This window comes from Phalacrocorax carbo, chromosome 5 (genome assembly GCF_963921805.1).
Source record: "Phalacrocorax carbo chromosome 5, bPhaCar2.1, whole genome shotgun sequence".
In the NCBI taxonomy this organism is placed as follows: domain Eukaryota; kingdom Metazoa; phylum Chordata; class Aves; order Suliformes; family Phalacrocoracidae; genus Phalacrocorax; species Phalacrocorax carbo.
Window position 1 is genome coordinate 35,728,199 of NC_087517.1, and position 12,442 is coordinate 35,740,640.

Here is a 12,442-nt window from a genome sequence, read left to right on the forward strand (position 1 = left end):
AACCATAACCTGAACCCTTCAGGAAAGGGGTGCTGCAAGACTGTTCCACAACAGAAAAAAGCCTACTGTACTGAATTCTATACACGTGACAGATTAGACAGATTCAATAAGCTTTTTGCAACACTGACACTGGTTCAGAAGGGTAGGAAAGCCAACCTCTGGCTATGCTCTCCTCCCCAGAGCCCAGTACTCCCTTCCTCTCCAAGGTTGCATCCATAGTGAGTCTCTAGTACAAGTACACATCTTACATGTATTACTTTGATGATTAATAATAATGTCCAAGCGTGTAAAAAACCAGACCAAACATTCCAAGAAAACTCTAAAGTTTTACTGAATTTGCATATAGGATGAATGCAGCATCTCAAAATGTAGCTTTATAATTAATCTATTGAAATAACTTCAGTCTGCTGCATGTATCAGATGCTTTTTCATTGTGGCTCTCTAGCTTTGCAATCCGAGATCCAAACTGTACAGCCCTTTTTGGCAAGATGGTTGAGGCTGTAAGGCCAAACTCCTTGGCTGCAAGGCGCAGAATCAATTTCTCACCGATTCCTCGAGGTAAAGTCAGGTCAGCTTTTTCTGAGATGGGCAGAGAATTGAGGAATGAAACAACATCTTCGTCAAGAAAAGGAAACCTAAAGGGAAGATATACATGGGAAAGACCGTTTAAAAAACTTCATACAAATAGTCTTGGTTTCTCCCTAAACCATGTGCAAAGGCTTCAGAGTCTGTGTCAATTCCTAACTATAGATGTACCTTTAATGTTAGTGTCACAGTACTGAGGCAAGCCTCCAAAGCAGTTACACTCTCTTCAAGAAAGAAAACGTAACATATCATGTTTAAACGCAGAATCTTGGAAGTTTTCAAAACTCAAGCAAAGAAAAGAGTAAGAACAAGCACTGGAAATGCTGGGTTTATACAAAACAAAAATTATGAAGAAAATCTGAAAATACAATGGAAGAGCAAGACAAATTTTAAAGTAACACCTCAAGATAACTTCTAAGTATTTAAAAATACTGTATGAAACTACACTGCCCCTCAAACAAAAATCTTTCCACAAGCAATTCTGACAATGTTCCAAATTCCAGGCATTCATGTCTAATCACAAGCATGATTAACAGCATCGCCTGTCCACCACTGCAACTGCAGAATTGAAAATGTGCAACCAAGAACAGACTTGGAAAAACACTGGCACAAAAAGCATGTGAGAAGACCCTTCATGCACCTCGGTGGCCTCTGCTACTGGACAACACCTAAGGTATTTTTTTGCAAGCTGGTGGTAGCATGGAGGAAATAATCACAAATTAAATTATTCTTTAGCTATCCTGACTTAACCACCAGGAAATGCAGTCCATATTGATGATGCTTTTATTGCATGGACAGGAATACATGGCTTCTATGTTACGTCGTTGTTCTCCAAAGTCACTCCCCAAATGACCACACCAGAACACTTCAAAGTTGTGCAGAAGACTGCTCCACTTAAAATGATAAAACCAACTTGATTTTGACTATTTCAACATCTGTTGCTGTTTCTTAAAACTTCCAGATGGAAATGCAGTGTTCAAGTTGCTGAAGTTCCTTAAGTAACTGTTCCACAGTACTACAAGACCACTTTTTTTTAAAAAAAAAAACAAACAACAAAAAACCCACAACACAGTACATATTAACAAAACTGCAACAGAACTTAGAGATAATAAAACACATACAAGTTTCAATTAAGTTTTCTGTTGGAGTGTTGAAAGCAGAATCTAACTGGCAAAACCAGCTTTGCTTCATGTTAAAACAATAATACCTGGCTTCTTTTCCATGATCACCAATAATCCTGTCATCTCTTCCAAGATTTCTAGAAGAAATGCGATCTAACTCCATCTCAAGTTCTTTTTCCAGACCCTCTAAGCCGTATTTTTTGAAGCAAACACGATGTCGAGAATACCCAGCAAGCTGTTCATCTGCTCCAATTCCTGTAAGCACAACCTAAGAAAACAGAATAAAAGAAATAATTCTTAATATCTATGGAAGCTTATAACATGCAACAGATCTTAGATGTTTAACTACATCTTAAGGAGAATAACTTTAATACGTATCTTCTAAATATGTCACCTATCATGATGGAATGTGCCTTACACATTTACAGAGTCTGAAACAGTTCCCAATAAAGTCACTGGAAACTTGAAGCAGTTTTGCAATCAGAGCTAAAAGTACACACAAACATTTCTACTGAGGCAAGGAAAAAACACCAAAATAACACATCACAAATAGACCAGTACCTCTGAAGAATGTCTTTGTTAGTTTCTGCTACAAAAAACCAGAATTTGTTAACCACCAGCATTTATAAAAAACCATTGTTGCCATAGATTATGCGGTATGTTGTAGGTTCTAAACAGACACCTGAATTTACACCCAGATTATTAATTTACCAGCTACTGGATTAATAACAACTGCATTACACGAAAAAGTGTCATGTCGTTCTGTCTACTCAGTGATAAGCACGTAACATGTTTTCAAGAGAAAACCACTATGACATCTGGTCCATTACTGCGCCTTCAACAGGAATTCACTATAAAAGTGGAAGTCTCTGAACATAAACAGTCAAGTGTTTTTCACTGATCTGACACCAGCTAGTAGCCAACTAATTTTTTATCTGTGCACAGCACTAAGGAACTGATGGGAGAATGGCAATTTCCTTATGTTTTATTAACTCATGACCCATTTCAACATATTCTGGACCCAACATGAATTTTTATGTTTTACAAACCCATTAAATAGATCAGTCTGCTAAATCAACTGCGTTCGACAGCACTAGTTTTTACACAAACTATTACGTTTGTTGGGTTTTTTGGTGGTGGTGGTTTTTTGTTTTTAAGATCTAGCAACTAGTAGAAAAGTAACCGAAGCCTGAAAAAGCAAAGGCAGCAGTGAACTGCAAATTCCTGAAATTAAACAGTTTATTCTTCCCTACACAAACCATCAGGACTTGGGAAGTGAGAAATAAGAATCAAATTCCCAAGAAAACCATCTGGTTACTAAAAAGTTTTTAAGAAAAAACTACTACATGTAAATAAGTTACAAAAAAGAAAAAAAGAACTTTTTTTTGTAGTTGGGTCATTCAGTCAGACTCTATTTACAAAACATTCCAAGTAGTCATCTTTTCTGCCACTATTAATTGCCATTTTGTAACATAGTATGCCTAAGTAACAAGCTAGTAATTTTACAGACATTGGGATGCTGGCACAGATCAATATTACTTAATACTTAATGTTTATCTCTAAATTTGTTAACCTATTCGATTTGGATTGAATAGCAGTTACCCACTACTGGAGTTGAAACACCAAAAATGATAGATGGTAGTTGTTATTTTTTCCTAGTCACACTGCTGCTCGTTCAGGCTTAACAAAAAGCCATACATGTTACATGACAGAAGAACTGAACGCAGTTTTTAACTCCAGAACTACACAAAGGTTATCAGTACAGAACTGATGTATATTCTGCCACTGAATTTCAGAAGTCTTGTGAATGTTAAAGACCCCTGCTGAATTCTGAAACATAACTGTTTTTGCATTCACAGGTCGAGCATAAGGCAGAAAACAACCAGTACCTTTGCAGGACTTTTATATGGTTTCAGTTCTCCTTGGTTACTAAGAAAACCCTCCCCTCTGGAAGCAAACCAAATTGCACAGCCAATGCTGTCATCCAAGACTGTATCCAGTGGATAAATTAAGTGATTAATGCATTGATGTCTCATTTTTTTCAATTCCTCTAGCGTAACATTAATTTCCACAAAGTTCCAAGTTCTTGAAGGGTTAATGGCTTCTAATTCTTTCAGTCCTGCCCTACCAGTGATTCTGTCTGGAACATCAAAGCAAGGTAAGTAAGCACCAGTTTTAGCATCAAGATCTTTACAACTTTCTTGAGGACAAAGCAAATCGAGCTGTACTTCCTGTTTGGTATGTTTTTTAGTGGTACTCTCTTGCTTAGCTTGTTGTTTTATACTAAAGGCTACATTGAGAAGATCAATTGGCTCCTCTAAAGGCACATGTTTATCAGCAAGGGCTGCAATAACCATAGAGTCAATGCCACCAGAAAAGAGCACCGCAATGTGTGCTTTCCTATTAGGCATGCTTGGACCTTCTCTTGTTTTCTGATCTTCATCTCTAAAGAGAAATAAAACCCGTCTCTTAACCGCTTCACTTAAAACATCAATGAACTGATGGACTAATTTTTTCTTGTGTTCCTCTGCAAGAAATCCTTGAAGGGTTTCTACAGAAACCATATGGATAATGTCGCTAATATTAGTGCCTGGACATTCACCTGAAGCTTCAGAAATTGCTTTATTTAAGGGGATAACTGGTGCTGTGAGACACAGTTTTGATTCATTCATCACAAGAGGTATGCGGTTCGGTAAATCTTTTGAAACTTGGTCCAGAACATTAATGAATATTTCTTCTGCTGCTTTCTCTGTGCAGCTGTACTTCCACGGAAACAATGTTAAAGACAAAGATTTAGTGGTTGCACAAGCTTTGAGATCAATTTTGAAAATTCCAGATGCTGGGACTTCTTGCCATTGGTTACCTGATTTGGAATAAACACTTACAGATGTGAGATAGAAAGCACTGTCATCCTCATTACTGAACTGCCAAAGCAAACTACGACGACCAAAATAATCTCTACCAAACCATAAACTGTCTCTAGATGCTTGATAGTAAATAAAAGACCATGGACCCCGAAGTGATGAAAAGAGTGACAGAATGTCCGCTTCACTACTGCATAATGCAAGACGATGAAACATCACTTCAGTGTCATTCTCTACATCTCCTACGTGCACTCCACCAAAAATTTCTCCATTCCAAAGAAAAACGTTGTTATTGGCATCTTCCAGAGGCTGAGGAGTCATCAGTCCCCTCAAGTGAAGTACATGGCCAGAAAACAGACACTCATAAGAGAGATCAGATGCAGTTTTTATCAACTGTTTGCTACTGTCTGGTCCTCTTCTTCTAAGACAGTAGAGTATGTCTTCATTAAAGAAATCATGAACAGCATGCTGGCCACACAAGGTAACAACGCAACAAATACCACACATTGCGATTCTGAATTCAGATGGACTATTTCTTCGTTTTAGTCTTTTCTGAATTTTCCATCTCCTGATGTGCCTTCTTTAATTCATCTAATGTATCTGTGTAAGAGAAAAATACAGGAATAATCAGTTCCATAAACTGGTAAGTTTATGAGTAGATAAGTTTAAGGGTGTATGTAAGAAATTAGTAAGTCCAGAGACTTGTTCAATTAAAGAGATAAACACGAAACACTAAGTAACAAAAGTGCTATAGTATTGGTGTAACACAAATATAGCTCACTGTAGCTTATTCCTCTTTAATTATACAAAGATTTTTTTTTCTTCCTCCCAAAGAAAGCCACACTACAAGTATAAAAACTGGGGGAATGGCCAAGTCTTGCCTATATGATTGGCATAATTTACACATTTGTAATAATAAAAGTGAAGTGTCAGTTAAAATGTTAACACTATTAACTCAAAGAAAATGAAAGTAGCAATTGTTCATTTCAGAAAATAAATTTATACTTCTCAATTTATACACTCGTAATGTTTGTTCAATCATCAACTCTTTGTCATCTACTCTCCTGTCTTCATAATCCTACAGACCCATTCTTTCAACTACTTAAAGATTTCTAGCTTAGCCTCCAGTTTAACTTGTCATTATTTTCTTCCTACTGATCCCATACAACTTTTAGCTTTTTTTCCTTTTTAAGGGACAGAGTGCTATACAGCTTCCCAAAGGGCACTGAGAACAGAAACTCCTCTGTGGGGCGGACATTCTCACTCTTCCTACATCTTCAGCACTTGCTCTTTTCACATCCATATATCAATTGGAAACACTTTCACATTTTTCCAGTCCAGGAAGACAAGAACATGTCTGAAGTCTACTTTGCATTTGATATACAGTTGCCAGTTTTTAATTTTAATATACCTTTGAAATCATTAACAGCTACAAGTACAGCTTTTAAATTGTTAACTATTTTATCAACTTTTACACTGCAAACTTACTTTTGCATTGAGATAGCGTTTCTGTTCGGTCTGCAAGGAAGAATATATTGCTATTGGGTTGCTGCTTATAAACTTTCTGTAAAACAAAACCAACGCTGCATTAAGTCAAAGCAACAAACTCCAGCAACCACACTGCAGCAGAAGCTGATGCAGGTCTGCCAAGATACTCCTTTCATTTTTATGCCAGAAGGGTAAATTCTGCCCTGACAACACCAACATTCTAATGCCGTACCATCGAAAACATTTCATGATCAATGCATGACTATTCTGCATTTCTCTTTTCCTCATGCGTGAGGGATCACGTTCTATTTTAACACACATACACCTGGAAAGTAAAAATACTTCATGAAGTCTCTGATCAACTCAAACATCTTAATGAAATAACTCAGATAAAACATAAAAAGGCAAAAAAGCCCAACAATGTACCGTGTTAAGCTGCACAAGTGTACATAATCAAACCATTTGGAGGACAAGTTATCCTGAGAACAGACAACCATATCTGTACTAAAATCTATATTAAACCAAATTAAATATAGCACGCTCCGATTTTGTTTCCCCTCTTGTCTCTATGCTTATTTCTCTGATGCTAAAATGAGACAGTCACAAACAAATTTGTAAATACTTACCCGGTTCTTCTTCAAATTAGAAAGCTCATCAACTACAACCTTCTGCTCTTTAATCTGAAATGCAAAAGATGCACTTCAATTATTAAAAATAAACCACTGTATTATAATCCTGGTGGTGAACACGCTTACTGATATCTTTAAGAAAGCCACATGCAGGTATAGCTGCTGTTCTCTGAATGGACCGTTGAAGGCAAAGTGGCAGTAGATATAAAAATGAAATACTAAATAACTGCCCTAGAAACAGGTTATCTTGCATGGATTGATATTTCTCCTACCCTCGAAAGCAATCACTACTGGGAAGCCAGAGGCACTCATAACCAGAGATCACGTTTTTTCCCCCCGTAAGAAAAGAAAATGCGCAAACAACTAATAAAACATCAAATAACTTTAGAAAAAAAATTAGCATAGTATCTACAACACACTTTATAATCACAACCATTCTCCAGATCCAAAATGAAACCAATAAAAACCACAGACCCCTAAAACTGTATTAAGAGCCACGGAAGTCTTTCTATTGCTCTGGAGTTTTGCAAAAACCTCCTTAGTAGGATTTACCACTCTTCAGCTGCACTGGCAGAGGTGGAAAGCACTTCCATTTTCTTTTATAATAACAGCTATGAATGCTAAAGAGCAATCAGGCGGCCCATCACAAAAGCTAACAAACAGAACAAAGTCTGGTCAGCAGCTTAAAACCAAATAATTTGGTTTCCTTTGTACTTCCTTTGTGTCCCCTGGAATTGGCGCAACAGTAGAAAGCTGCCACAGAAGTAGGCTAGCCAAACTGAACGTGGCATGCAGAAAAGACAACTTTTCCAACAGCTACATCAATATTTTATATTTACAATTCCAACAGACAAAACAGCTGTGTCATTTTTTCCCCAAGGACTAAACCAGCCACTTAAGCATAACAGAAATTACAACCTACAACACTGTTACATGGTAGACTTACAGCTTCCCAGGCAATTAAAAATACCACTGACTTTATACGCTATGGCCACATGGAAAGGAATTCATTTTGAGGGAAAGTGCTTCCATAGGGCTCGACAGATTTCATACTAAACAAAGCTGTTGGCACCACGGAAAACAGAGCAGATTTATGCGGGATGCCGGCCCCTGTGACTGAAACCCCTCGGGACTGCTGGAGCAGACGCAGCTAAAGGGGATGCTACAGAGAAAAACCCCACTGCGACTCCCATAACATTTCCAGCTCAACCTGGAGCAATAAGAACCAAAAAGCCAACTTGATGAGAGAGCTAACAGCGACGCCCACACGAACCGGCTGCAGGACAGCCCCCCTCCCCCAAGCCCGGCCAGGAGGACACCGTACCGCAGGAGCCCCGGCCTCCTGACAGGACCCGCGCTCCCCTCCTTCAGCCTGCGACGCCACAGGCCCCTCACCCCCCAGCAGCAAGCCGCCTCAGCTCACCCTCCGGCTCAGCTCCTCCTTGTGGCGCAGCTTCGCGATCTCCTCCTCTTCCTCCCCCTCCTCCTCCCGCCACGGCGCGCGGCCTGACATCCCCCCACGGGGCGGCACCACGCGCACAGACCAGCGGCCGCGCGACACCGACGACAGGGAGCTGCCAGACCCGGCAACGCATGCGCAACACGGCCCGGCGGCGGATGGGGAGAGCGTCGTGCACGCATGCGTGCGGCGGAGCAGCTATTAGCCCGTCCGCCGCTGGAGGCGTGACCAAGCATGCGCGGAGCGGCAAGCGCGAGCCAGCGGGGCGGGGCGGGGAGGGGCGGGGCGGGGCTGCGGGCGTCGCACTTGAGGGCTGAGGGGACCGAGAGATCCCGTTTCTGTTGCCGCCGTGTGTAAAATTGCCAATCTTATGGCATAAAATTAGCAATTATGGCCCGGTAAAAGACCTCTTGGGAATCACATGCTGGTGGTGAGCCCTCACCTTGCTCTGTCAGGGTATTGGCAAGGCTAAGGTGAAAATGCTGTTTGGAATGAGAATGGCTGGAAACTGGGCCTTCTGGAGTGTGAAGGAAAAAAAAAAAATCAAATGAAAAATAAAAGGGAATGCTTTGCCTTTGGTCTGTTCAGTGTGGTGGTGACTTTGGACTAGAGTCAGGCAGCTTGTTCTGAAATCCAGGTCCAGAGGAGGGCCACAAAAATCCAAGGGCTGGGACACCTCTCCTAACGAGGACAGGTTGAGAGAGTTGGGGTTGTTCAGTCTGGAGAAGAGAAGGCTGTGGGAAGACCTTATTGTGGCCTTTCAGTACTTAAAGGGGGACTATAGGAACGATGGGGGCAACCTCTTCAAAGAGGCCTGTTGCGACAGGACAAGGGGTAATGGTTTTAAGTTAAAGGAGGGTAGATTTAGGCTTGATATAAGGAAGAAACTTTTTACAATGAGGGTGGTGAAACACTCGAGCGGGTTGCCCAGAGAGGTGGTAGATGCCCCATCCCTAGAAACAGCCGAGGCCAGTTTGGGTTGGGCTCTGAGCAACCTGATCTAGTTGGGGATGTCCCTGCTCACTGCAGGGGGTTTGGACTAGATGACCTTTAAAGGTCCCTTCCAACCCAAACCATTCTATGATTCTATGAAATACCTTTAAGCAGTGTGCTTAAAGGTATTCTAGAGGAAATATGAATTATATACTATTTACATATATTAAGATTATATGTTTTTTTCTTTAAGGTAGGTTGGTCTTAATATTTCTCCATCTCTTCCATTCTGCTATACGTATATCACAGTGATGCATCTGTCTTTATAGACATGTCAGGGAAGAAATTGTTGAAGTGGCAGGATGATGATAGCACAAGGACAAATAATATTATAATGATTCACTATCCCAAATAAATTTAGGCTGAGAAATGGTAAAAGGAACCAATTCCTGTGACAAGAAGGTTTTGAAAGTGTCTGCCAGTAGCACCAACAGGGGACAAAAAATTAAGATAGAGTTTGATTTACCTGTGAAAGGAATTACATGCTTTGATGACTGAGTTAACTGGTGAATGAACTGTGCATTTCAGGAAATTGGAAGTCTGGTGATTTTCATGGAAAATAGATCATATATTTATTAAAGAGTATCAGTGGATATCAGTGGGGAGCTTGGGTAAGACTTTGTCAAGGTGGTTGATGTAGGAACATTACAGTTATCATTTTGGTCTCATCCCTTTCCGTCTTTTTAAATATTGTTGTGTAATTATTCTAAAGACTCAAGAGCCATTCAAAACTTACAGACTACTACCAATAGCTCAGTTGGGATAGAAATCTCATGAAATCCCACAAGTCCTTATGCTAATGACTGCACTGCAAATACTGTGTAAATCTTCATGAATTATTTGAAATATTTGCTACTTTTATAAGTGAGGTAGGAGTGTTGACTTTTGCTGCTTTGTGATTTGCAGCTCACATAATCATACAGTTAGGTATTTTGATAATACTTACAGCTTGTGACCAAGATTATACCTTGTTTTGGTGGCATCGTGAGCTTGGTTGGAATGTCTATGATGTTGATTGGAATTTTTGGCAGTGGTATAGGGAGAATAAGGATTTTGGCTCCTAGTAGAAGCAAAAAAAAGACAATTTGGCTATATGAATATTTAACAGTATGGTAACTTGCAGATGTTATGCTTTTCTGCCTTCAACAGGAAGAGAAACTGAGGTTACAGTTTCATAAAAGGTCAGTCTTGCTCTTCCCTCATCCTTCAACCACACACTTCTGCCTCTGCCCTTGCATCAACATGGCTGCTTGTGGGATTGTGTGGTGAGGTAGGTTAGATAGCTGATCTGGCTTTCTTTGCCCTGTACCAGTGCTTGTGATTCTGGCAGTCCCAAAGCAGATTAATTGCTAGGGAACTGTGGCCTAGGCGTTGGAGAGGTTCTGGGGCTTGTCCTTCATATTCTAGACGAAATATGCATACCTGGGTCACATACAACAGTTTAGATGCTGTTGCTCAGTGCGCTTTGTAGTTTGTCACTCTTGTCTTGTGGAGTAATTCATTTAACCTGAGTACCTCCCAACCCTCTGCTGCCTGCATATTTCATTTGCTGTTGATATGTTACAAAGGTTGACAACTAAGTAACCCAGTCAAAACACAATCTCTGTACTGGTGATCTTTTTCATGTTCAATAATAAATACAGTTAATGTTTATTAATCAAAAATTCATCGCTCTTCCTGAGAATGTTTCATCATTTGGGTCATAAGAGTGATAATGATGGTCTTGAGGCATAATAGCGAATGTGGAATGTTTTAAACTTCTGGTCTTACCACAAATTGCTGATTCTTCTGCTGATATGGATTGTGCTTTTGATAAGTCCTTTTTAAAATGAATGGATTCCTCTGATATGATTACTCCTGAAATTACCCACATTCTTACCCACAATAACAGCAGCTGTGTTTAAAACTCAACAAAGTAAAAGGTTGGCACCTTTTATCTCCTGGTACAGAGCTGTGACATCGTAATTCAACCTTATTTCAGGGCTGCTTATTTCAGGACACAAGACTGCTTATGTCAGCCTGCTTGTGTCTGTGCACTTCTCTTGTGCCAGCTCAGGTGCTCTGAACTATTTCTGGCATAAAGCTATTTCTGGGAGGTTAATAATGCCTGACACAATGTTAATTAAGTATCAAAAGGTAAGAATTTTAAAAGATTAAAATTCTTACCTTTTCAGCATCTGGGATCTTTAAAAATATACAAAATAACACAAATTATAAAACAAACAATGTAAAGAGTTATGAAACAGGCAGTTGTTACTGACGCCAGAAAATATTTGAAGTTGCTATCATGTGTTAGCAAACAAATGACCAAAACAGTATCCTCAAATAACCTCAGTAAGCTCAAGCTCTGACAGACTGTTGTTAAAAACATGCGAAAAATGTTAGGCCAGCCTTTGGAAAACTGCTATAAATCTTGAAGACCTCTTTTCGAGATGTTGGCAGTACGTTTGTGTCCGATGATTTTACAGATGTGAGTGGTACAGAGTAGCATTGGTAATGCCTTTGGGGCTCAGCAGTGCCAAGTTCCTTTGCTGTGAGATCGAAATCTGCATGTACTCAGTTCTGTATCTAAGCTGATGCCTGGTAATGTGTTAAGCCACGATAACTTGATTGTGGGTTCAAACTTGAGTCATTTACTAGGTTCAGCTGTAAGTGACTGATTTGAGGAAACTTGTCATGCTGTACAAGAACCACTCTTGAAGGTCCCTGGCACTGAACAGTACCAGGACAGTTGTAGCTCTAATGTTGGCCACAAGAGAGCAGGCCGAAACTGTGCTGTTTGGTGGATCCAGAGATAGTCAAAGGAAGAATGGAGCCTGGTATATAAGACAGGTAGTTGAGGTCTCTAGAAGGGGGAGAGCATGGTCAGAGGGTGTTTACATTTATGGTTTTTTTTTTCTTTTTTTGAATATTTAAATTCTGGTCCTGGGTTATTTTGTGTTCAGACATTGCAACTTCAGAGTCTATGTGAGTAAATTCTGAGATGTAACATTGATCTCTACATTAACTTCTCAGTTGAACCTAAATTTTAGTAACTTACTTATACCAGTCTAAGAAAATTCAAATTGCTGAAATTAATTTGGTTTGCTTTATGGTAATCCTTCTGCTAATTTGATTGAGACATTAGGACTTGAAGGGAGTTAGGTTGGTTTACACAACCAGGGATCTGGGTCTATGTACTGGAATCTATGTAAAGTTGTGGTTCGCTTCCTTAGGTTAAGTATGTAGATTATCAGTTGCACAAGAAACCTTGCAAACCCTCTAGTCATTTTGCTTTGGAAGTCCAATTACTGCAAACAAAAC

General features: G+C 39.8%; 2 protein-coding genes across 2 annotated transcripts; both read right to left on the reverse strand.

The window, feature by feature from the left end:
- Positions 1-306: 306 nt before the first annotated feature.
- ASNSD1 (asparagine synthetase domain containing 1) lies at positions 307-5,077 on the reverse strand. The gene is made up of 3 exons (XM_009514635.2): positions 3,596-5,077; positions 1,793-1,974; positions 307-635 (listed from the first exon to the last, which is right to left on the reverse strand). The coding sequence occupies exons 1-3, from the start codon at positions 5,075-5,077 to the stop codon at positions 386-388; spliced, it is 1,914 nt and encodes a 637-aa protein (XP_009512930.2). The 3' UTR covers positions 307-385.
- On the reverse strand, positions 5,037-8,340 carry ASDURF (ASNSD1 upstream open reading frame). The gene is made up of 4 exons (XM_064452014.1): positions 8,111-8,340; positions 6,685-6,738; positions 6,059-6,134; positions 5,037-5,170 (listed from the first exon to the last, which is right to left on the reverse strand). The coding sequence occupies exons 1-4, from the start codon at positions 8,198-8,200 to the stop codon at positions 5,100-5,102; spliced, it is 291 nt and encodes a 96-aa protein (XP_064308084.1). The 5' UTR covers positions 8,201-8,340; the 3' UTR covers positions 5,037-5,099.
- Positions 8,341-12,442: the final 4,102 nt, after the last annotated feature.